Source organism: Melitaea cinxia, chromosome 11 (genome assembly GCF_905220565.1).
Source record: "Melitaea cinxia chromosome 11, ilMelCinx1.1, whole genome shotgun sequence".
NCBI classification, from domain to species: domain Eukaryota; kingdom Metazoa; phylum Arthropoda; class Insecta; order Lepidoptera; family Nymphalidae; genus Melitaea; species Melitaea cinxia.
The window spans coordinates 2201089-2228480 of NC_059404.1; the positions used below are offsets into that span (position 1 = coordinate 2201089).

The following is a 27392-nucleotide window of genomic DNA, read 5'->3' on the forward strand; positions in this document are numbered from 1 at the left end:
AGATACTAATCGCTAATACACAGCTCGGCCACGGCTCTTGACTTAATCGTAGTCAATTAAAACGCCCCTTTGACGATCTTAGCAGCAGGTCAATGTGAACACGACATTCTAATTTACAATGATCTAATTGGTCAAAGGGCGTGAATACACAATGGTGTCTAGATTCATAAATAAAGCTAAAAATAACGAAACACTCATTTTTTTCATATTTTAAGGCCAATTCCACATTCAAAAACATATTTGGACAACGTTCATGTGAACATGTCATAAGACATACAAAGGATTACATAAAACTTGCGTTTTGATAGTTATTTATTTTTGGATTATACTAAGTCTTTGAGCAGTTAATTTTCTCAAACATTGTTACAGAAATACCCGTTTTTTAAGTTACAAGACGTATGTATATACCTACACCACATATAAAAAAATTAGTTAACGACATATCGTCAAGAAATTTTTTACTCATACTCAAACCTGAGTGCCTAGTGCGAATTTTATTCACAGAAACATGACAGAAACGCGATTATACGTGAAGATTATTTTGCATGGGAATTTAAACAGTGCAGCCAAGACGATAAAGAATAGTATACGATACAATCGATACAGAGTCATCTAGCGGCAAACACGAGAACTAGGTTGAAATCCCGAATTTCCCATACAAAATGAAGTTAAAATTTACGCCCGTTATTGCGCGATGGATTAAACAAAACTCGCACTAGGCACTCTGATATGTACTTTTTCTTTAAATAACGTTAAGCTACTTAACAATGTCTTATGTTAACGTCAAAATTAAATGTAAAACATAAAATGAGGTTTGATTATTATTCTGATATAAAAAGTTTGTATATGTGTTTGTATATTTATTTTATAATGTACATATTTTTGAAAAATGCTATATGTAAATAACAGATCTCGCAGATATTATTTTAAGAGTATACGATAGCTTTATTTAAATAAGGATGATTGTAAATATATTGTTAATAAATTATTGTGTAAATTAATTTGTTTCTATTTCTACTACCTAAGTAACATAGTAGTCATGTCATGTTAACGTCACCCTATGCAAACAATCTCATATACGTCGTAAAATATGGACAACTGCAGACTAAATTGTCATAGATCCCATATCCTCTCATAATTCGATATAACAATTTGGTCTGTATTTGTCCATGTTTTTATGAAGTTTATGAGATGTTTTCCATTAAACATGTGTGGATGTTAAACATTAGTTGGCTTAGTATGAACAATTAGTAAGTAAGTAAGTTTTCTTTATTTTACACCGATAAAAACATAATATATATGTAGAACGAACAATCAATGAGTCTAATCTAACAGCAATTGGCAACATTATCGCTAAATAGCGATCTCCTCCCAACAGAATTGCGGAGGATATTATAATCAGTAATACAACAGAAGTAATAACAACTCTTAGAACAGTATAATTAAGCTGTGCTCTTCTGTAAGATTTAGATGAGGTCCTTCCCCAGGCGGGTTGCTTCAGAAACCCTGTGGAAACATATACGCTACCCCGTGATTTAAAAATCTAATTATTTTTGTCATAATTTAGGTATAAACTGAATAAATTAATTTGCTTTGTGGTATGACCTTTATGACCTTATAGAGTAATGCTTGATGTAAAATTATCTTATTTCTGACTAGCTGTGCCCGCGACTTCGTCCGCGTGGAAATTAACAAAAAAGTTATTGTTCAGTTATAAAATAGATAAATTTCTTCATCTATCATTCTACATCAGCTATCTGCCAGTGAAAGTCTCGTCAACATCGGCCCAGCCGTTTCAGAGATTCGCCGGAACAAACAGACAGACAGACAATTAGTGTAAAAAATGTTATTTTGGTAAATTTCCATATGCGTATAGTAAAAAGCGGTTATTTTTATATTACAAACAGAGACTCCAATTTTATTTATTTGTATTAGGTATAGACTTTTAAACTATTAGATACTATCATACGTCTTACAATATAAAATGAATATTATTAGAAAGCGTACATTTATTTTAAAAAAGGGCCACTTGAATTTGATAAAGTAGAAAGAAAAATTGAGAAAAGTGAATCTTTTTCAAATATTTTCTAAAATTACCATATTATGTTACAAACAGATAATTGAATAAATTACACTAAACACAATAAAACGGTCGTCGTATTACTAAAAAGTCACCAACTTTCTTTTTTTATCTTTATACTCCTTGCTTAAGCGAAATACATCGAAAACAAATTGTTATTTATGTCGCTAACATATAAACACAGACATTATTACTTTTTTTTATAAAAAATACGTTAGCGTAAATACAAACGTGTAGAGACTCATCACTTATTGATATCATCCTGAACCGATTAACGATACGTTTTTAATGTTGTGTATGAGTTGTGTGTTAGAGACCTCTCAGACACAGGACCGAGAAGTCGAGAAAAAACATTTTAGGTAGATTAATAGTCTTGTTAAAAATGGGTGTTTCTGAGGAAGACACGGTTACTTTAGATGAAGCCCTCAACCGAGCAGGTATGTTTTAAACTTTACAAAAATTCAATAATAGGGATTTCTCTGGGATGGCATCATCAGATCCTAATTTTATTATCATAGTACCATCCTTGGGATATCTCCTTTCCAACAAAAAAATAATCATCAAAATTGGTTCATAAACGACGAAGTTATCTGCGAACACACATTAACAAAAAACAATATATGTATGTTCGTATACGGTCGAATTGAGAATTTTAAAGTCAAAGTCTTAAAGTCTTTTTTAAAGTCAGTTAAAATTGATAACAATTTGCTTTATTAAATTTATAATTAAGGAACTATCAGGTATTAAAAACCAGCCGTCGTTATTAAATTTTGCATTTAAAAATTATTTTCATACATAGAAAAAGTAACATTTTTTAATATAGTAACAGAGACGATTTTTTTTTATATCACTAGGTCGGCAAACAAGCGTACGGCTCACCTGATGATAAGACATAATTAGAAATTACCGTAGCTTATAGACGCCTGCAACACCAGAAGCATCGCAAGCGCGTTGCCGACCCAATCCCCAATCCTCCCCAGGAGCTCTGGTCACCTTACTCTGGTCATCTTATTACACTTGTGCGATATAGCATTGGCATCATTCAAAAACCTCACTGCTCTATCAAAATTTTCATTTTTAAAACGTAAATAATTATATCTGATCGTATATGTTTTATATTGATGGTGCCTGGGTGACCGAGCTTAGCTCGGTATTTTTAGTAAATCGTGTTTCTTGGAAATCATTATTTATAAAATATGAATAATATTTTTTTTACCGACAATGATAAAAACTATAAATAAATATAAAAAATCAAAAATAAAAAAAATAATTAAAAACTAATAATGATTTTAAAATATGAATAATATTTTTCAATTTTATTTAGAGTGCAATTAGAAAAAAAATCGACCGAGGATTTGATAGGATGGAGGATTCGATGAGGATTTGATGAGTGGAATATAATAAATTATATAATGACTTTTTAAGTTTTTAAGGAGATATCAAAAGTTTTGAAATAAATATTTATTTTTTTTCTTTTTAGTGCATTCAAATAAAACCTTGTTTTTTAAAACATTTTCTCTTTTAATTTAATCTGATGATTACGGAACTAAATTATGAATATAAGATCGGTAGATGTTCTCAATATGTGGCAAATGACTCTTATAAATATAAATTATAGATGTCACGTGTGTCATAAAAGTTTAAATTTATCGCAAACGACTATAGACTATCACAAATGTTAAATTCTTTATCTTCGGAAATCAAATATTTATATATATAATCAGGTTTGGTTTCAGCAGTAACTGTATGGTTAAGGCAGTAAAGAATATATTCACCAACTCTCTTCCCGTGGGTGCCGTAAGAGGTGACTAAGGGATAACACAATTCCACTACCATCTTGGAACTTAGAAATCCGACCGATGTTGGTGTAACCATCCAACTGCTGGCTTTGAAATACACAGGCCGAAGATGGGCAGCAGCATTTTCGGTGCGACAAAACCAGCCCTGCGGTCCCGCCTGCCCAGCATGGTGACTATGGGAAAACACATGAGTTCACGGCATTTTCGGCGCAAACTTGTTGAGGCCTATATCCAGCAGTGGACTACGATAGGCTGAATTGAGGGAATAATAACCAGGTTGGCAAACAAGCGTACGGCTCACCTAGTGGTAAGCGATTACCGTAGCTTATAGACGTCTGCAATACCAGAAGCATCGCAAGCGCGTTGCTGCCCTATCCCCAATTCCCACAGGTTTCCAATCATTATAACTATAAACACATTTTTTATTATTGCAGGTTTTGGCTTATACAGCTGCTTCTTATTATCTCTGACGGGTCTCACAGTGATCGCATTAGTATGTACGGCTTATGGCACCACGATAATCGTACCAACTAGTGCTTGTGAATTGATGACCACAAGCGCCCAAAGAGGTTTCCTGGCCGCGGCTCCGGTTATAGGTAAAATTGGATTTTTTCCGATATATTAGAAAGTCTATATAATACATAGAGCGAAATAATAAATGCTACATATGCACTAGTCTTTATTCCCTAGGATACATACCTTGTACCACAATTTTAGAAACATACACAAAACACCAACAATCGTACTCTAGGATACGTGTATCACCTGCAAACACGTTTACCATAAAATTAGCATCTAATCTAACTGGATTTCCCCATTTCTGGCTTAATGAACGAGTGAAGAGTATGCATAAAAACATCGATAATTTCTTCGGGCTAATAACGTCCAAAAATCGAAACTTTTACAATAGTAGTATATAGTAAAGTATTTACAAACAATACACCCGCAAGGCATAAAATATTAGGTTTTATAGAGCACCCCTATATTAGTAGTATTCCTGTGATGAGAAGGGTGGCCAGAGGTCCTGGGGATGGTAAAGGGTTGTGTGAGCAAAGCACTTGTGATACTTCTGTTGCTGCTATCAGGTGGGCTCTAAGCTTGTTTCTCGACCTAGTCGTAATAAAAATCCTTACTATATGGCTCAAACACGAGTATCCAAATGATTCCCTAGAAACCTATTAACCAACTAATATCTTTAATTTTATCAGGCTTAATCATTGGAAGTGTGTTTTGGGGCTACCTCGCCGATGTTTTTGGTCGAAGATTAATGCTAATTTTATCTTTGGCCTCAGCGGCGACTGTCAACGCACTTGCCAGCATTTCTGTTAACTGGATCATGCTTATAATTCTGCAATTCCTTGCTACTGTTTTGTAAGTTTAAATATCATCACATCATCATCATCACTCCAGCCTATCATTTCCACTGCTGGAAATAGGCCTTCACAAGCCTCACCTCGACAAAAAACGTTGTTGTTTCGTTTTGCCCATACTCACCACGCTGGGTAGGCTGGTTGGTGACCGCAGGGCTGGCTTTGACGCACCAAAGACGCTGCTACCTGTCTTCGGCCTGTGTATTTCAATGCCAACAATTAAATGGTTATCCCGCCATCAGTCGGTTTTTATAGAAGTGCAACTGTGTTAGCCCTTAGTTCCCTCTTACGACACCCACGGGAAGAGAGAGATTGGCTATATTCTTTACTGCCATAACCACACAGCAGCACAAATTAAATATATAGTAATTAAATATCTTATAACATACACACACGGTCGTCGGTTCCTACGGTAAACAACTTAATGCAATGTAAAAGTCAACTGATATAGCTACATTTTTTTTAACAAATGTAAGTAACATTTATATGTTTTTTTTTTATACGATTCACAACTCAAGAACTAAATGTTTATAGATATTTAATATACAAATCATATCCGCGTGGAATGGTACCAAAAATGCTGGCAGCATTTCCCCTTTGAATCGATTCTCTGGGCAAACAATGCACCAGCATTCTTGTCACCAGAGGAGGCAATAAGACGGGAAGTTATCTTAGTATTTAAATTTTTTTATTACTGTTACGAGGTTCAAGTTTTTCGACTGCAAACGGCACAAAGATGTAATTTGGAATTAGTAACGAATATCTGTGACGTTAAATCATTTCAGCTTTTTCCGCCTTGGATCCCGCCTTTAAGGCTGTTTCCCTGACATGAGACGGAGCAAGTGTATCAAAACAGGTTGCGTCACACAAAAGCGCCCGTCCTTTTTCCCAGAGAACCAACGTCAATCCATCAAGTCTCTTGCCATCATTGCGACTAATTCCAGTAGGCTCGATAAAAGCAAGAACGTCGATGGTGGCAAGAGCTACTTTTATGGTATCATTTAGGGAACCGAGGCGGAAAAATCTACCTGAACTCTTGCTGCAATTAAAGGCCACGTGGTCCGAAAGAATCAACCTCCTTTCAGCACAGATACTTGTGTTCAAAGGACAGTGGAGCTCCCATCCGGAGACCGACAGCAATTCTAAAACTTTCATTGTCTAAAAGTGGTTTTTCGACGTATAGCCAGTGACTCTTTATTTGATATAGCTAGAAGCCTAGCACAGTTTTTGTCACTTCTAAGATTTAGGGTAAAATTTAAATGAGTATTGTGAACTATTGGCATATCCCAAATACCTGTGTTTTGTAACATCCTTCAAGATATCGCTGTTAGATTTTAAGATTTTAGAACATGACCCTTGATACTATGCACAAAAGCAAGAAACGTAGGAAGAGTGACACTCGAAATTTTTCTCACGCTAATACCATCGTCTCTAATTGGTAGCTGTGGTCCATGAATTACACCCAGACTCAGAGCGGGCATCCAACCAACGAACCTGAATCAAAAAGTAGGGTCAATACAAACTGCGATACCGGCCTAGTTGACTAGACTTGAGTTTAGCATTCGATATTAATTTTTGGCACAACATTTGTCATACTTTCAGTGGTATAGTTTAGACGTGTAAAAATTTGTAAAACTTGTAATTTAATCCATTTATTATATGACATTTTCAGAGCATCGGGTCAATATCCTATGGCTATAACCTTACTTAGTGAAAGTGTTCCTATGTCAAAACGAAATGTAGCCGTCTTAATTGTCGCTAGTATATTTCTCTTATCTCAAGGAATACTGGCAGGTACGAGCATTTTATAAACATTTTTAACCAACTTCAAAAAAGGAGAAGGTTACTCATTTCGACCGTATATATATAAACGACGAAGTTATCCCCGAACATACATAATATATATACATAATATACATATTATGTATGTTCGGGGATAACTTCGTCGTTTATGAACCGATTTTAATAATTCTTTTTTTGTTGGAAAGGAGATATTCTAAGTGTGGTACGGTGGTAAGGAAACCTGGATCTGATGATGTGGTCCCAGAGAAATCGAGGGAAACCCTCGAAAATCATTTTTACTGGGTGTACCGATTTTGGTGATTTCTAATTTAATCGAAAACCCATGTTTATCATGAGGTCACATTTGAATTCCATCGAGATCTGATTACAACTTTTGGAGTAATTTTTGATAATGCGTATTTACTTGACTATTTTTTCGTCTACCTACGTTGTATTACTTGTCGATGTAATTGAAGTCGGTTTTTTTTCGTTTGCCAGCAAACACAATTATTTAAATTAGGCATAAGGACTTCAAACGACATGTGTTTTGAAATCCTTGCTATGTATATTAATTTTGTTTTTCAGTCCTGGCTATACCAATCATTCCACTTACCTTCTCCTATGAGCTAACTACTTTAGGTATCTACTGGAATTCCTGGCGGACTTTACTTTTAGTATACTCAGCGCCCAGTATTATTTGTGCAATGTGGCTATTTTTCATGTGCGAAAGTCCGAAGTTTCTTTTCGTTAAGGGTCGGGAGACTGAAGCAACAACCGTTTTGAAGAAAATCCATAAATTAAATCATTTGAGCTCAAAGGAGGAGCTAAATGTAAGCCAAAAACAATTTAACTCAAATATCTACTTTACTTTTGAGTTCTGTTAATTATATTTGTATATTTTTAGGTCAAATGCTTACGGCTTGAAGCTTCATCTAACACAGGTTCAAAATCTACTAAAACTCAATTTTTGCCGTTGTTTAAATCACCGTTACTTAAGAGCACAATTATTCTATCTTTGCTTTATATATTTCAACAGTTAAGTATTTTTTTTACTGTTCTTTAATATGATTATATAACGAGGTAGGGCACAGCAGGAAATATCCTGCTCAAATTTAAAGCAGCCCGACTGAGGAAATACCTCGACCTTACAGAAGATCATAGCTAAATAATATTGCTTTCAACCAGTGTTCCTGTAGTGAGTAAGGTGACCAGAACTCCTGGGAAGATACTGGATAATGTTGGTAGCGCACTTGCAATAAGCACTATGTTTTTAAGGTATTTGATTGAATAAGGATTAATGTTGTCTTGCTTAAAATTGTTTCGTAAACAAACCATTATTTCTCGTAAAAAAGTACAGGACAAAAAACGTTTATTGTGGGTTATATCTATAAGATAGACATATACCATCGCAGACTTTTTTGTAGACCTTTTTAAAGTATACAAATATGTTCTTCATCATTTTGATCTATCTCGTAGGGATCAGCCAGCGTTTGAAATGTAAGCGCAAAAATGTGTTTATTTACGACATCACATTAGAAGCCTTTAAAATTATCAGTGTTTCTCTTCTATATTATGCATGTATTATACATATAAACCATTCTCTTGAATCAGTCTATCTATTTAGAAAAACCGCAAAAACTATCGTTGCGTAGTTTAAAAGATCTAAGCATACAAAAGGACAGACAGCGGGAACCGACTTTGTTTTATATTATGTAGTGTTTTAATATATGAACAATAATTTATTTCAGAGTCGGAGCATTCGGATTTGGCTGCCAACAATTTCCAACCGATTCGTAGAAATAGTAAACACCGGAGAAGGCTCAAACCTAACTCTTTGCGCTATTCTTAAAGAAAGTATAAATGCTCCACCTGATGTAAGTTTATGATCACCATCATCATCACTTCAGCCTATCGCAGTCCACTGCTATACATAGGCCCCCAATAGTTCGCGACAGACATTATGTCGAGAACTCATGTGTTTTGTCCATAGTCACCAAGGTGGACAGGGGTCGCACCGAAGAAGCTACTGCGCCTATCTTCGGCCTGTGTATTTCAAAGCCAGCAGGTGGATGGTTATCCCGCCATCGGTCGGTTTTATGTTCTAAGGTGGAAGTGGAACTTTGTCGTCTCAGTCTTCTAAAAATATACAAAACTACAGAACAATGTTTATATCCTATCTTTTCTTCATTGTGACCTTTTATTTTTAAATATTAGTTTTAAAATCCATCATTTAGTATTATTGTTATCGACATATCAGTATCAGTCTTATTTCCGTTTCAAATATCAAATTTTTTCTTTTATTATTTCAGCCAGATGAAGTGCCTTGTTCGTTGAATGAAACGTCCCTTCTGATCGTGTTTGCTGTCGCCGTCGTTAAGTCTATGACGAACGCTTTCATAAGCATAGTACGTATTATATATAATTATTTATTTATATACACCAAGACAACCACAGATTTTATCAGATCAGAAAAAGTGATATATAATACAACATATTATGAACTTCAATCACAAAGTTTCAAAGATTCATCCGTGGCACAAATCATAGTTACTTATGATTAGGTAATAGAAAAAATTTGCGAAATCTATGAAAATGATTTTTTTTTTTTTTTGTATTTGACACTGTATTAATCTAAAATACTGCACTAGTTTAGGGATTTCAATCCCGCAATGCGGGTCCCGTACCACCAAAACATGAATCCGCAACTTGCGGGAAATTACGAATTTGGGCTTAATTTTGTGAAAGTTCATCACGAAATAAAAAAAAAATATATAACGGAAACCGTCACTTTAGTTAGAGACAGCTACGCATAAAAACGACGTTTTCGAAAGTACACTTATAGCTGAAAATCTGCAATTAACAAAGGTGCTATTTTCACATTAAAACAATATTTAGAAAACGAGCGTATAGTCAACAAGAAAAAGAAATATTAAAAAGACAAAAAAAAATTGAAAAAAGAAATGGCGTGCTTTGAGTCCAATGGAATCGATCATCGTAGTGAAGACAGACTTGGACAGATAGCGACTTAAGCAGCCGTGCCCGGTCAAAATCTGCGCCGAGTGGAACGACACCGTACCGTGTCTTCTTTCGACCAAGCTGCGTTGGCAGGGTCGAATCGCCGCCACCAGCTCTCGGCTTACCTCTGAACATTTCAGGCATGCCAATAACTTTCGGAAAAGATCGCTGCAAGCTGCTCTCTTCCATCGCACGACCTCTTATGGAAGACCTGTTTCTCTCTCTGGCGCGCCTCTGTCGTGCATCAGAAGACCGATGCGATGAATTCGGCTTCCGATACCCACAGAGAATTCCTAGCGAATAGCCACAATGTAGTGTAAGACACTGGACAGGGGAGTAATCTTTGATAACGAATAAATATCACTACATCCTGTTATAAATCACGTCATCCTATCGCAGTTTATTGCTGGACATAGGCCAAAGAACTCATATGTGTTGCCCATAGTCATTACGCTGGGCAGGCTTTGTCGCACCGAAGACATATTATAAACATAATTGCTAAGAGATTATGATGTGTAAAATATAAATTTTAAAGTACTATACAGTGAGTATAAAGAAGTTTAACTTTACCTTTGGAGTCAACGTGGCACTTCACTCATATAATTTTTAGCAGATAACAAGGGCCTAGTTTTTAAACACCGTGTAGGTATAAGTCTGAGCCCAGCAGTAAAACAGTTTAAAGTACATTGATTTTATTACAGTATTTTTTCTATTCCAGATAGTAAACCGTGTCGGTCGACGCAACATGGTAATCATCGTGACAGCGTTGTGCGGTGTGAGTGGCATCATTTCCAATCTCGTACCAAACGCCATCGGCAGCGCTGTACTATTTTTCATTTTCCTCATCGGCATCGTGACATCGGGCTTATACACAGCCATGGCTGTCGCCTATTTTCCGACTTATCTCAGGTTAGTCAGGTCAAGATCAAATAGATCTATTATTCCTAGGTATATTAAAAAACGACTCATTTAAGTTACCGCATGTTCAGTTTCGGAATATTATGCTAGAATATTGTCTCTCGTAAATGTGGAAACTATGTCATGACTAAGCGAATAAACGACTATTATTATTATTACTACTAAAGTCTCGTTTCTGTATCTTACGTTTTAATGTGATTAGTTTTGTTTACGAACGGTTCAATTTCGAATTCGATATGTTTGAAATTGAACGGTTATGGTGAGCAAAGCAAATCCTTTTTTGAATATAAGAATTGAGCTTAAAAATAATAAAAAAAAGTTTTATAGTAGAAATTTATTTGAGTACATTTTATGAAAAACACTAGGTACATAGAAACCAGCTCCGAAATTTGGTGATATTTTATAATGAGATCATAAAGATTCAACCAATAAAAGTGTTTAATAATCTTCTTTTGCTTCCAGAACACTGGCGTTGGCATTTTTGATGACGGGAGGTCGTATAGGCTCGTTTGTGTCAGTACAAATCCTCAACATTCTACTGGAAAACAATTGTGAACTTAGCTTCTATTTATATTCAGCTCTATTTGCATGTAAGTTAATATCTGTACAAATAAATAAAATAAAATTTTGAAAAAATTTTGTCTGTCTGCGTGTCTGTTTGTTCCGGCTAATCTCTGAAACGGCTAGACCGATTTTGACGGGAATTTCACTGACAGGTAGCTGTTGTAATAAGGAGTAACTTAGGCTACTTTTGATTTAAAAAATTATTTATTTTATAACTCAGAAAACTGAACAATAAGTTTTATGTTAAATTCCATGCGGACGAAGTTGCGGGCACAGCTAGCATTTATAATAAAGTTAGTGCTTGTCGTAGAGATTAATCATAACGCCTCAGCCTGTAATATCCCAACTACTGGGCATAGGCCTCTTTCCCCACGTAGGAGAAGGATCAGAGCTTAATCCACCACGCTGCTCCAATGCGGGTTGGCGGATATATTCCCTACTATGAGTAACGATCGCTATCAGGTTTACATGATAACAACCGGGACCGACGACTTAACGTGCTCTCCGAGGCACGGTGGGGATACCCACTAGGACTGCACAAACACCCAGACCACGGCAAACATCTGTATGGCCAATACAAATGTTTGTCATGTGCGGGGATCGAACCCGCAACCGCCAGCGCAACAGATACACAATCCATGGCTGTAACCGTTGCGCCAACGCGGCGTCGAGATTAATCATTACTTGACAATATTTTCGTGTGCCTACGTTGTTTTAATTGGTGATGTATTTGAAGTTGGTGTTTTTTTTTTCGTTTGCAAGCAAAAACAATTATCTTACAAGTTTTTTTTTTGCAGCTTCAGCTATAATCGCGGCGTTTCTTGCTGATGATCGGATTCCGCAGAAGATAATGGAAACAACTACTTTCTAAGATAACCATAGCACCAATAAAAGTTTGTTATTATAATGTTTATAAGGAAATGCAATAGTGCAAGTAAGCTACAGAGTAAACTACAGTCATTTCGCTTTAAGAAAGTATTTAGATACTAATCGCTAATACACAGCTCGGCCACGGCCCTTGACTAAATCGCAGTAAATTAAAAGGCCCGTCTGACGATATTAGCAGCAGGTCAATGTGAACACGACAATCTAATTTACAATGATCTAATTGTAAACATTTTTTAATATCATATCAAAAATCGACCGGTCGGATGGAACGTTATAATGTTATAGTTAATTTTTCTCAAACACTAACATATCTGTATTTCTGAACGAAAAATAGTAACGAAATAGACGTATATACACCATATATTAAAAAATATATATTTAACGTTAAGAAATTATTTACTCATACTCGAACCTAATATGGACTTTTTAACCGACTTTCAAAAAAGGAGGAGGTTCTCAATTCGACTGTATTTTTTTTTTTTTTTTATGTATGTTACATCAGAACTTTTGACAGGGTAGACCGATTTCGACAAATTTTGTTTTAATCGAATGGTGGTGTGTGCCATTTGGTCCCATTTAAATTTATTTGAGATCTAACAACTACTTTTCGAGTTATATCTAATAATGCGTTTTTACTTGACGCTTTTTTCGTCGACCTACGTTGTATTATACCGCATAACTTTCTACTGGATGTACCGATTTTCATAATTCTTTTTTTGTTGGAAAGGGGATATCCCTAGTTTGGTACCGTGATAAGGAAACCAGGATCTGATGATAGGATCCCAGAGAAATCGAGGGAAACTCTCGAAAATCCGTAATAACTTTTTACTAGGTGTATCGATTTTGATAATTTTTAATTTAATCGAAAGCTGATGTTTATCATATGGTCACATATAAATTTTATCGAGATCTGATAATTACTTTTTGAGTAATCTTTGATAACGCGTAGTTGCTTGACTATTTTTTCGTCGATATACGTTGTATTACTTGTCGATGTAATTGAAGTCGGTTTTTTTTTCGTTTGCGAGCAAACACAATTATTTTAAATAACGTTAAACTACTTAGAATTGTCTTATGTTAACTTCAAAATTAAATTAAAAACTTAAAATGAGTCTTGATTATTATTCTGATATAAAAAGTTTGTATGTCTGTGGATACTCCACAAATATTTGATTTATATATTTATTTAATTATGTATATACTAGCTTTTACCCGCGGCTTCGCTCGCATTGATTTTTTTTTTATAAAAAGTATCCTATGTTACTTCTAATACCTCTATGAATATGTGTACAAAGTTTCACGATAATCGGTTAAGTAATTTTCGCGTGAAAGCGCAACAAACAAACATACATTGACATTTATAATATTAATAAAAAAAATTGAAAAATAGAATGCAATTTGTAAATAAGATATTTCGCAGATTTTGTTTTAGACTTATTTAAATAAGCCCGCGAAAGTGTTAAGGATGGCTGCAAATATATTATTTAATAAATTATTGTTCAATAAATTGTTTCATAAATCAATTTATTTTTATTTCTACTACCTAAGCCACGTGTGGAAAAAAATTTCATATAGGTACCTCATAAAAACATAATAAATGAAGACCAAATTCTTATACATCTCACATCCTCTCATAATTGGCTATAAGATATATTTTATTTTAAGAGTTGTCGGCCGTGATAGAAAAACCGGTTCATTCATTCCAGTTCACACCAAAGTAACCTAAAAAATGAAATAATCTTTTCAGGAAGAATCTTTTCAGGTTTTTCCTGCTGGCTGGAATGTATCCAAAATCCTGGCTGATATAAAAACTAGAAGTTTTATGCAATGACTTTGGTAAGAGGCTACCTTGTATGGCCGCCTCTTTTATATATTTATTAAGGTTTGCTAGCAGTTGCAGCAGTTTGCTAGCAGTTGTTGTTGATAATTATATAACACATATAATCGACATCGTTATCATATCGTATATATTAGATACATTATCGTAGTTTTACAATTGTTGTAAATACAATTACAAGTAGCACTACACAATTACAGTTACAGTACAAGTATTTTAGTAACCAGTTTCTTTGTCAGGTTGTCCTCCAACATAGACTATTGGCACTAATAAATAATAAATAATCACTATCACTTATAGTTCACCACACACCTTGACAGTGGCCCGCGGCCAGGGCACGATACCTTTTCAGCCAAGCTCCCTCCCCTCTCCATTCGAAAACCATATAATATCTCCAGCAATTTTTTGTTTTGCGGACCATTTGGCGCCCCTTTGTGCGCCCGGGGCATGATGCCTCTTGCTCATCCTTTACTTCGCCACTACCCCTTGACTAGTTAAATTGTTATATACTTCAACTTGGAGACGGTACTTGAACAGTTCGTCAGGTATCTAAAATTTATTGCTGAAGTATTGTTTGTTTTATATGTCTTTTCTAAATGACTTTTTTACATATGGGTCAGAGATTAATGCATTCTTAAAATAATTCATTAGCAATCTATCTACCAAACATGTTTACTATCATAAATTAAATGATATCTTAGCTACCTTATAAAATATTGTTCCTACCTATATTTCTAGTGTGAGTTTTGACAATTACATCTGATAGGTGGTGAAGAAATGTAAACCAAATATAAATTTAAAAAACCTCTCGTACATAAGTGTGTTATAGTGCAAAATTTGCATGTGTGTATAAATGCATTTACTACATTATTGTATATGTAAAAAAATTATTTTATAAATCATACTACATGAATTACGGTTGAATAAAAAACATGCTTTTAAGTTATGAAACGCACTTTTTGAAATTTAGCAAACCCAACTGAAAAGGTTAAATTATTTAATTGTTGTATATGGAATATTATAATTATTATCTGTAGTTTAGTGTCATCAATTTTTTAAAAACAGATAATGTCGATTTTCTGACACCATCTGACACAATTCTGACAGATCATTTGTCAGAAACAGCCTTAAACTGTCAGAAGCTTGTATTATCTGTCTGTCACAAATTGATAACGAGATAACGATACGAAGAGCCCCATTATATTATTTCTCATAATTTAAAAAGCCAAGACATATTCGAAGAACCTACCCTACGACACAACACTACTTAACTACTAAATAACCTTCTAAACAAACTATTAACTAAACCCGGAACATAAAATTTATGACACTGGTAAACATAGTGTGATGTTCTATTAAGCATCGATTTTTCGATAAAACCTGCTAACTGATTAGCCCGTAATCATTAGAACCGACTAGTGCAGACTGTGCCCCACAGTGTAAATTATAAAATTAGAAGTGAATTTATTGATGTTATATATATTTTTAAATTGAATATCAAGGTATCAATAGGGAGGTTCATCATTAAGGAATAACTATTATTATTGCTTGAAATTGTGTTCGTGTTATTGATTTGGTAAGTACTCAATGCTTGACTTAGAGTACAAATAAAGTATATTTTAAGAATGTTTTCCCTAAAACTTTTTGCAGCAACAAGTAGCAGTGTTACTTAGCAATAAACTAAAACAGTCTTGATTCCAATTCTGTAATGTTATTTTTTTTTTTAATTTCTGCTGTCTTCAAGTCTTCTTGTCTTATTTTTTTTTTTTTTTGATGATATTGATTAATGATTTAAATTGACAGAGATTGTAGTAACTAGTAGTAAAATTTTTTGGCTTTTGATCAATTTTAAATTTTCATTATAATCTGAAGTTGTTTAAGTTGTTTTCCTAACAAAAATAGAAAATTTAAACAGCAAAATTAAGTATATTGGTTCCATTTTTAAAATATTTTATATATACAAGGAAAAATAATAACAAATAAGAACTCTTAGAAGAATCTTCATGTAAAACACTGTATTGTGTTGTTTCTTGTTTACCAGACAACAATTTGAACATGTTGTTAGTACAACATAAATCTTTATACCTTGTCTGTCACAAAAATAAAAATAAAAAATTTATTTTATTGATATTAAATGTCTTGTCATGAAATAATTACTAATTCTAAATTAAGTAAAAATGTGAAAGCTACCTTTAATTGCCTTGAGATTACCTCGGAAGAACGAACAGAAAACTTAATAGGAATTATTATTCATTAAAAATATGAATAGTCATAAATTATACATTTCTTTACAATAAAATATCATACATTTTAAAGTCATACATTTCTCTTTTTCATAATATTTGTATTGATTCTTGAATCCCAGAAAAAGTATTAATTTAACACTTTCCTGATGTGTGACTGATTCTGTTACTTAGAACAAAAATTTACCTTGGTGTCATTTGGTACACGGATTTTCGTTAATTTATTTTTTAACTAGCGATCTCTGTCATCCAAATTTTTTTCACAATAAGTAATCACCAACATATCATATTCATATCACCTTCTCCAAAACACGCTGCATCTTATAGTATAAGTATTATTCCGATCGGTTCACTAGTTTTCACAGTATGACTAAATAAAAAAACTGGCTCTCCATTTTTTAGTACAGATTAAATTAAAGTTTTAGTAAATATTCACTATTTTTAAAGTAAAATTTTTATACACAAGTTCTTATTTGTTATTTTTTATTCTAGTATTTACTCTATTTCTTTAATACAGAATAAAATAGAAAATAAATATTAAAAAAAAATTGGGTTAATTTTCTTGATAAAAAGAAACATCTCATTTAAGATTTTGGTTCGATATTATGTCTTTGAACATTCAAGAATCCTTAGGAAAGAGGATACCTTATAATGTACATCAAATTACTTATAATCTCATTAAATCTAACTACCCAAATACTTCCTTGAATGAAATATCATGAACGGTATTCACAAAAGTCTTTCCTGATAGTGTCTTAAAAAATTACTTCACATATAATTACATTAACTGAGGTAGGGCACAGCAGGAATTTCCGGCTCAAAATATGGAGCAGCCCGACTGGGGTAGTACCTCGACCTTAAAGAAGATCACAGCAAAATAATGCTGTTTACAAGCAGTATTGTGTTCGTGTTGGTGAGTAAGGTGACCAGAGCTCCTGGGGGGAATTCGGGGTGCTTGCAATGACCAGAGCTCTGCTTTTTGCTTCTGGTATTGCAGGGATCTATAAGCTACATTAATCGCTTACCCTCTGGTGATTTGTATGATTGTTATACCTAGTTATATAAAAAAGATATAACAACAATTTAAAATCCAATATGATTTATTAATCAATTACAAATTTTTATTATATTTTTGGGTTGCTATAAACGATATTTTTAAATAGAGTGCTGATGATTTAGTTGTTGGTAATATTTGGTGTCAGTAAACAAATGTAAATATTTTTAACTTACAAAAAGCAGTTTCACATTTCATAGAGACATAAACATCTTGATTTCAGTTTATATTTTTTTTTTTTTTTTTATGTCACTAGGTCGGCAAACAAGCGTACGGCTCACCTGATGGTAAGCGATTACCGTAGCTTATAGACGCCTGCAATACCAGAAGCATCCCAAGCGCGTTACCGACCCAATCCCCAATCCCCCCAGGAGCTCTGGTCACCTTACTCACCAACACGAACACAATACTGGTCGAGGTACTACCCCAGTCCGGCTGCTCCAGATTTTGAGCAGGTATTTCCTGCTGTACTCGACCTCAGTTAAATTTCTACTACGAGTACTATTTGGTTATCTTAAGTAAAATAAGAATATGTATAATGTCTCTTGTATATATGCTTATTTGGAAATCCCTTTATTACATAATATGTAACATTTAAATTTACACATTAAGAATTAAACAAACAAGTTTAACGATTGTAAAAACTTGAAGATTTTTTTTTAAGAATCGTTCTTATGTGTATGAAAAAGAAATTATATAATAAACTGGTCATCAAAAAAATCGGCCCACCTGCGTTTTTACCGATAATCACGTTTTTTTTAAACAAATCACAACAAAACTTTAGTACTGAGTAATGTTTTATTGAACTTGTTTATTTACAACAATTTAATCACAATTAAAACATCAAAATGTTTTTTTTTTAAGATTTTGATTTAAAAATCAGAATCTTTAATTTTACACGATTTTTTGATTAATTTTTAATACGCTCTAGTTTTTTAGTCTTAAATGGTATGCATACAATTGTTGCAATTTAATATTGCGTATTCCCTCCTCTTGCTCGAATGACGGCCTGCATCCGCCGTTTTAATGACCTTATCAAGATTTTAATGGTCTCTTGAGGGATTCGGTTCCATTCTTCCCTAATGGCGGTTTCCAGGTCTCCTAATGTTGTAGGGACTGGATTACGGGCTCTAACCTTTTGTTTTAGGGTGTCCCACATATGCTCTATAGGATTGAGATCGGGGCTTCTTGCTGGCCAGGACATTACCCGAATGCCAACCTCTTGAAGGTAATCGGTGGTGATGCGCGCTACGTGTGGTCGTGCATTATCATGCATTAATTCAAAGTTTTCTCCAATATAGCCGGCATAAGGCATCACATGGTCTTCTAAGATCTCTGTGATATAGCGTGCAGCAGTTAAAGCACCTCTTCGTATGAAAACCAGCTCCGTCCGTCCAGTCAAAGATATTCCACCCCAAAACATTACAGAGCCCCCACCATAACTGACAGTTTCCCTTATGCAACACTGGGTATAACGTTCACCTGGCCGTCGCATGACATTACGGCGTCCGTCAGAACCGTGTAAAGTCATTCGACTCTCATCACTAAAAAGAACTGACTCCCATTGGCCTATGGTCCAGTTGATATGATTACGTGCGAATTGAAGTCTGGCTTGTCGATGAGCTGTGGTCAATTGTGGTCCTGTTGCTGGCTTATGTGGTCTTAAATTCTGCTCACGAAGTCTCCTTCTTACAGTACTGTCACTTATAGCCACCCCCCGATCTTCGCGTAAGCGTCGCTGGAGATCAACACCAGATAGGTGTCGATTCCGTAGAGCTGATAACACTATAAAGCGGTCATCTCTTTGAGTTGTCACTCTATGTCTTCCAGATCCAGACCTTCTTCGATACTGCCCAGTCTCCAGAAACCTTTGGTAAACTCGCCGAACTGCAGAACGGCTCAGATTTAACCTCCTGGCCACGATACGTTGACTTATGCCTTGTTGCAGCAAAGCCACAACTTGGGCTGCCTCAGCTTCTGTAGTGTTCATTATTTTTAGTCAAAATGAATCAAAATACAGCCACAGTAAATAAACTTAACGTTATTAACAAGTAATCCCTACAAAGGGCTCTTCCGGACTCAAAGAACGATTCGAATTTGTTACGATGTAAAACCATCAAATCAGTACTCAACAGTGTTTCTGTATAAGAAATGGTTAAGTACCTTCAAGTTCAATAAGATTTACGACAAATAAGATGCCAAACATCGTGACCGACCCTCAAAATAAAAAACAAACGTGTGAAACAGCTTATCTGTGAAACAATCGATAAATATTAAACAAAAAGTGGGTGGGTCGATTTTTTTGATGACCTGTGTATATTTAATTAGCTGAAGTTTTATTCAATGCAAGATTATATAAATTAATAAAATGTGTGGACTTTCGTTGTGCTGTATTTCATGTAAGATCAGTATAAAAACACAGTTCATATAGTTTTTTTTTTTAAAGAGTTACTGCAGACTTTCTTGTTGGTTCTTCTCTGCAGAATCTGCATTTCGAACCGGTGGTGACTTCACTTTAAAAAAAAAAATAATTTGTAAAATGACATATTGAAGGTGCTTTTAAAGCCTATTTAAATAAATATATATTTGATGTGTATTATATTAAAGACTTTATATTTAGTATGTCTTATAAGTATATCAGTTTTATCACTTAGAGTATATTTTTTATATATGTTCTTGTAGCATACAAAAACAAATTTAAAATATCGACATGGCAAGTGGATCCTGGGAAGAATTCTTTGCTGTTCATCTACCTCCAACTGACTTTGAAGACAACCGCTCGTTGTTAAAGGAGTTTTGTGAGAGACACGACCAGTATGGAAACAAGATTGTTCTTGTTACTGTAAGTGTATTTATTTTGCTTTAGTTTAAAACAAAACTCAGTCTTAGGAACTAGTAATACTTGTGGCTACCAATAGGATTATCTCCTGTGTCGTGGGTCTGGAAACACACAATACACAAGCACAAACGCCCAGACCACGTCAAACATCTGTATGGCTAATACAAACGTTTGCCATGCGGGGATCGAACTCGTAACCGCCAGCGCAACAGCCACAAACCAGTGCTGTGACCGTTCGCCAACGCGTCGTCAATATGAAATGCGTGTTTAAATGAAAGTAGGATATTTACCTCGTTTGTATTGATTATTTTGAGTGTTTTTTTAAATACTTATTTTAAAAATTATATGTATGAAGTTTCGCACACTTATTGTTTATGTAGAGAAAGAGTGTAGAATGCTAATAGTTTTTTTTTAATTATGCATAAAAAAACATTAAATCAATAAAAAAAAAACATTATACACATTACCATGTATTTTGACACACACACGCATGTGTATACTCTTTTGTTTATTGAAGTATAGTCTTTGACAACAGAACTTTTATAATGTTGAAACTTATAATTTAAATTAATTATGGTCGAATTTGATCACTGGGTGACCACTAGTTAATTAATTAGTAATTTAATATTAAAATAGCACTTGACGACTAAAGCTCTACTCGCTAGTAAGACTCCGAATGCCCATTCGTTTAATTGCTATATAACTGTGCTGTCAAAAACTGCAATTTACCATTAATTTGATACTTAGTATCAAACAAAATAGATTTTTTAAGATATATAAATCCAAACACAGGTATTGACAATATAAAAAGATTACCTACTTAAAAATGATATGCTATTAGAATATGACAAAAAATAAAATATCAACGCTATAATAAAATGTTTGCCATTTTAATTATTATTATTTATTGTAACACTATCTGTGCAATAATCACAAGAATTGGTTTTTATAATTTTTAACCGACTTCCAAAAAAGAAGGAAGTTCTCAATTCGACTGTATTTTTTTTTATGTATGTTACTTCGGAACTTTTTACTGGGTGAACCGATTTCGACAAAAATTTTTTTCAATCGAAAGGTGGTGTGTGTCATGTGGTCCCATTTAAATTTATTTGAGATCTAACAACTACTTTTCGAGTTATATCTAATAATACGTTTTTACTTGACGCTTTTTTCGTCGACCTACTTTGTATTATACCGCATAACTTTCTACTGGATGTACCGATTTTGATAATTCTTTTTTCGTTGGAAAACTGATATCCCTAGTTTGGTACCATGATAAGGAAAGGGATGATGATGGGATCTCAGAGAAATCGCGGGAAACTCTCGAAAATCCGCAATAACTTTTTACTGGGTGTACCGATTTTGATAATTTTTAATTAAATCAAAAGCTGATGTTTATCATGTGGTTACATTTAAATTTTATCGAGATCTGATAACTACTTTTTGAGTAATCTTTGATAACGCGTAGTTACTTGACTATTTTTTCGTCGATCTACGTTGTATTACTACGATGTAATTGAAGTCGGTTTTTTTGTCGTTTGCGAGCAAACACAAATATATTTTATTTTCTTCGGTATGTATAAAACCCGAACGCCTTTTTCGCCAACAATATGTGTAGACAGTTTTCCGTATTTATAGTCAGAACATAATTTGTATATATATGTATATGTATATATTTTTTTTCGAGTGAATAAATAGTAATAAATAATTATAACATTAACCTTGCAGTCTGGTGGAACGACAGTGCCACTAGAACACAATACCGTACGGTTTGTGGATAACTTCAGCGCGGGGACACGTGGGTCAGCATCAGCGGAATACTTCCTGGAACGTGGTTACGCGGTCATCTTCATGCATCGTCAGAAGTCTTTGGAACCTTTCACGAGACACTTCAGTGGACAGAAGTTACTGGATATGCTTGATTTACAGGAACGGGGACCAAATACAACTATTACAGGTATGTTTAATAATTCCTGCATATCCCATATTTGAATAATAAAGTTAAAATTATCGTATTTAAACGTAATGATCCTTGATCCTTTTCCTTGTATCATTGTTTACATATCTTGCTTGGGTTTAAAATTCGGTTATTTAGAACTGCAAGATAAATAATATAAATATCTATAATCTATATATACAATGTGTTATTAAACCTGGCGTCCTTTCGTTTAACTCCGGTATCGGAGTCGATGTTATAATCTAAATGTGCAATTTAATTTCTCTAGTGCTTATAATATACCACCTGGTATATATTTAGTTGACCTTATTCTACCTTAATTAAATACCAATTAAATGTATATATAATTAACATATTAGATAATTAGATAAGTCCATTAAAAAAATTAACTCTTCGACTTTATTACATTAGTGAAGAATTCAGAATAGTCTGAAAAATTCTCATCTCAAAGCTCTATTGTTATAACATCAGTTCACCGGACAAAGAGAGGCACTTGGGTTGATGCTTCGTTAACCTTGAACTAGTTGTTTTATCTTTAGTTTTATTTAAACAGAGACAATCGCAAGAAAATTTTACCGCCGTTCTGAATAGTTATTTTTTTTATATCAAAACTAGCTGACCCCGTTGTTTTGACATATATGTTATTTCAAGTTAGTTCCTATCAACTATTCCGAAGGTGTTTGAGAAACTAGTTCACAATTTCATATCATCGAAGCTTAAGCATACTATTATCGAGGAGCAGCACGGATTCGTTAGGGGGCGATCTACCTTGTCAAATCTATTAGTTTTCACAAATTACATATTTAAAAATTTAGACAAAAAGGGCCAAGTTGAAGCTATATACACTGATTATAAAAAAGCGTTTGACAAGGTGGATCATCTTTTGCTCTTAAGAAAGTTATCGTACAATGGCATTAAAGGTAATCTTCTTCGGTGGCTCTCTTCGTACTTAGAAAATCGTACCCAGGTTGTCGTCATGAATGGATACGCATCTTCTCCTGCACATGTGACATCCGGTATCCCACAGGGATCGATATTGGTTCCATTACTATTCACTTTATTTATTAATGACATCTCGCCTTGCTTTAAACATTTAAAGTTTCTTTTATACGCAGACGATTTAAAAATATACTCCACCGTAACAAACAATAATGATATCTGTTTGATGCAGGAAGACTTAGATAGACTAAATGAATACTGTAGAGCCAATAAACTATTTTTAGCCTATAGCAAGTGCAAACATATTCGATTTTCAAGAAATAAAAACATAATACATCCACCTTTTCGCTGGGAGATCATATGCTCGATACTGAACCGTCGATTCGTGACTTAGGTGTTTATCTGGATACAAAGCTTACGCTTGATACACACATTGATCATATAATAAAAAAATCTTACCGCATGTTAGGTTTTATCTGCCGCATCACGAAATCTTTTAAGCGAGAAGAAACATTTATGTGTCTTTACAAAAGTTTAGTGCGCTCACAACTTGAGTATTTATCCCCCATTTGGAACCCATACTACGATACATACAAAAATCGCCTAGAACTTGTACAAAAAAAGTTTTTACGTATCTTCAACTACCGTATTCATTCCCCAAGGTGCTCTTATGATGAATTATTAGATAGATACAGCATAATTTCTCTTAGCGATAGGCGTTCGATGGCTGATGCACTCACCCTCAGACATATTTGCATGGGTGAAATAAACGCACCACAACTTCTTGCATAACTGTATTTTCGAGCTCCAGCTAAACCAACTCGTTCTAAAAACCTTTTCCATATAGAATTAACTAGAACAAATATAGGTCAACGCGCGCCACTTTACAGAATGTGTGTCCTACACAATAGTTTATTTAATGATATAGATATGTTCTCGTGCTCCCGGCATCTTTTTAAAACTAAAGTTAGGAAGCTATTTAGTTAGATCAATTAGTTGCCTTGGTGTTTTCATTGACGCCGCGTTGGCGCAACGGTTACAGCCATGGATTGTACCTGTTGCGTTGGCGGTTGCGGGTTCGATCCCTGCACATGACAAACATTTGTATTGGCCATACAGGTGTTTGCCGTGGTCTGGGTGTTTGTGCAGTCCTTGTGGGTCTACCCACCGTGCCTCGGAGAGCACGTTAAGCCGTCGGTCCCGGTTGTTATCATGTACACCTGATAGCGATCGTTACTCGTAGTAGGGAATATATCCGCCAACCCGCATTGGAGCAGCGTGGTGGATTAAGCTCTGATCCTTCTCCTACATGGGGAAAGAGGCCTATGCCCAGTAGTGGTATATTACAGGCTGAAGCGTGTTTTCATTAGCTCTAGACTATTAATAGTAATAACTAATCATCATTACTGTCCTTGCTGTAAATCTTATCCCTATGTTCTTAATGAGACATAGAGGGGACAATTTGTATCTATTTTTTTTTCTGTTTTATGCTACGCTGTTATTCTGTAATTTTTTCTGTACCGTTCTCCAAATAAATAAATAAATAACCCTTAACGCCCCCTCCCCCCCTTCTATAACTTAGGTATGGAAAATAGTTGTTGGCCGATTCTCAGGCCTACCCGATATGCACACAAAGCTTCATAAAAAATCGGTCTAGCCGTTTCGGAGGATTTTCACTAACATTGTGACACGAGAATTTTATATATAAGATTATAGTCGGAAAATTTGGTCGAGGCGTTTGTGTTTGTGTATTGTGTGTGTTTCCGGACCCTCGACACAGGAGAAAATCCTACTGGGGGCTGTTGAGTTGAGTTGAGTGAGAAACGTTTATTTGTCCTGTAGAAACAAAAATTCCCACTGTGTCCAAATAAAGTGTCGCATTAAATCTGGAAAACCCTATACACTATACCTATAATTTTCTATTATACCTAGAATTTTCTCTAGCTTAACCTAACAGCTAGTATACCTGTAAATCTTAGAAGTTCTGTAAAATGGTTCCAGTGAAACCTGACAGCGTATTCGCCCTCGCTCCAGTACTTGCCCGCTACCAAGCGGCCCACGCTGCTGGCGCTCTACTGCATGTATCGTTCACTACTGTGTCTGAGTACTTCTGGCTGTTACGTGCGGCTTGCGAATGTCTAGCACACACGGGCGCACGAGCTTTGCTATATCTGGCCGCGGCAGTGTCTGACTTCTACATACCTAAGGATAGAGTTGTAAGTGATTGGTTTTATCATTTTGTACTTAACTGTAAGTGTCATTTCAATATTTCAGAAAAATTAGAAGCTTCCTTTTATATGGTGCTCGTTTATATTCTAGATTATGTCGAGCAAATCAAATATAGTCTAAAATCTCTTTGACTCTTAAAAAAACTCCTGTCTCTCAATTTGACCTATTTTCCAGATTGGTGATACATCTACACAAAAATTACTTTTTTCCTAATGTTGTTGGACTATAGCTTACGGCAAAATAATTTAATCATTTGTCCTTTTTTACAGCCTACACATAAATTACAATCTGCGAGTGGACCGCCCGTGATACAACTAAATTTAGTGCCCAAAATGTTAGCGCCTCTCGTAAATCTCTGGGTGCCCGAAGCATATGTAGTTTCCTTCAAATTAGAAACTGATGAAAATCTTCTCATAACTAAAGCTAGGGCTGCATTAGAAAAATATAAACATAAGGTAAGCATTACATTGAAATGAAATGTATTATTATTTTTTTTTTATAATGGAATACAAACGTACCGTCCGACTAAACTTAAGCAGCCCATGAACGCAACACAGGAGCATCGTAACCTCACCACACCCTTCATCACTTTAGCTTATCGTAGCCCACTGCTGGACATAGGCCTCCACAAGTTCACGGCAAAAATGGTTGGTGACCGTGACCACCACACCCTTAGCACAGAAATAAACTTGAGAACTGTATTATTTGGCTGTTATCTTCTGTAAGGTCGAAATACTGCCCTAGTATATAGGATGTTTCATGCTGTGTCCTACCTCAAAATAACCTTTTTTTCTCATTCTAAGTATGTTCTACCGAAACATTTTCATAATTGTTATCAACAGATGGTGGTAGCGAATCTGTTACAAACGCGTCACCAAAGAGTTATTCTGGTCACCCCGGAATCGAATCAAGAAATCATTCTCACTAAAGAAGAACTGCACGCAGGTATGAATATTTCAATTCATTTATTTTTCACGAAAATTTCTTGAAGAAAACAATTAAATTATATTTTTTAGTGTATTCAATTTTTTTTTATTTATTTATTTATTTATTTTTTTTAATAAAAGCAGGTTGGTAGTTTACCGTATTTTATAGACGCCTGCAACACCAGAAGCATGGCAAGCGCGTTGCCGACCTTACCCCCAATCCCCCCAGGAGCTCTGGTCACCTTACTTACCACACTAACACAACAATTGAGAGCAGTTATTTGCAAGCCATCTTCCGTAAAGTTGAGTTTCCCTCAGCCAAGTCAAATAAATAAAATTGGAAGTGTCTGTTTGTAATATTAACATCACCGCTTTTTTACTAAATGCATATAGATGTATACACTGTACATATACCAAAATAATATTTTTTACCATTTTTGTTTATCTGTCTGTCTGTTTGTGTCGGCTAATCTATGAAACGGCTGGACCAATTTTCACGGGAATTTCGCTGGCAGATAGCTGATATATTAAAACAGTAACTTAGTTTACTTTTATTTTAGAAATTTATTTATTTTATAAACGCTAACTGAAAAATAACTTTTTTGTTAAATTCCACGCGGACAAACTCGCGGGCTCAGTTATTTATCATCTGTTGAAATTTGTGACAAAACTTCACATTCCTATCAGGTGTTGATATCGAGGCTACGATAGTGGCTGAAATCGTGCGTCTCCACGCCGACCACATGGCGGGTATCGCACCTCGCTGAGGTTCGAGAAACCGTCTAGTGCGGCTCTACCTGACCGACTAGATGGACATCGATATCGATATCGATAGTGATGTACTTTGTGACTTAAAATAGGCTATTAGTTAGATCTGGTTTGTGGGTGTTAATTTTTTTTCCTAAATCTTTAGGTGATTGTGCTATATGTCAGAGAATATAGTATTGATAAA

The 27392-nt window shown here is 34.7% G+C and overlaps 2 protein-coding genes across 2 annotated transcripts; both read left to right on the forward strand.

Annotated features, from left to right (window-relative positions):
- Positions 1–2462: 2462 nt before the first annotated feature.
- LOC123657984 (4-hydroxybenzoate transporter PcaK-like) lies at positions 2463–12399 on the forward strand. The gene is given in 13 exon segments (XM_045593463.1): positions 2463–2517; positions 3699–3705; positions 4270–4475; positions 5088–5250; positions 6922–7043; positions 7617–7861; positions 7936–8066; positions 8780–8793; positions 8796–8905; positions 9341–9436; positions 10765–10955; positions 11427–11554; positions 12326–12399. Coding segments are annotated over 13 exon segments (1542 nt in total).
- Positions 12400–20260: 7861 nt separating this feature from the next.
- Positions 20261–27207, forward strand: LOC123657986 (phosphopantothenate--cysteine ligase). Its single transcript, XM_045593464.1, has 6 exons — positions 20261–20392; positions 22118–22346; positions 25287–25501; positions 25784–25969; positions 26357–26459; positions 27128–27207. Exons 1-6 carry the CDS (start codon positions 20261–20263, stop codon positions 27205–27207), a joined length of 945 nt encoding a protein of 314 aa, XP_045449420.1.
- The last annotated feature ends 185 nt before the right edge of the window (positions 27208–27392 follow it).

Bases quoted from the DNA above. Each gene is read 5' to 3' on its own strand.
- LOC123657986 (XM_045593464.1), top strand. From the start codon at position 20,261: ATGGCAAGTGGATCCTGGGAAGAATTCTTTGCTGTTCATCTACCTCCA. The intron at 20,393-22,117 runs GTAAGTGTATTT...TTAACCTTGCAG, and splicing joins ACAAGATTGTTCTTGTTACT to TCTGGTGGAACGACAGTGCC. The intron at 25,502-25,783 runs GTAAGTGATTGG...CCTTTTTTACAG, and splicing joins ACATACCTAAGGATAGAGTT to CCTACACATAAATTACAATC.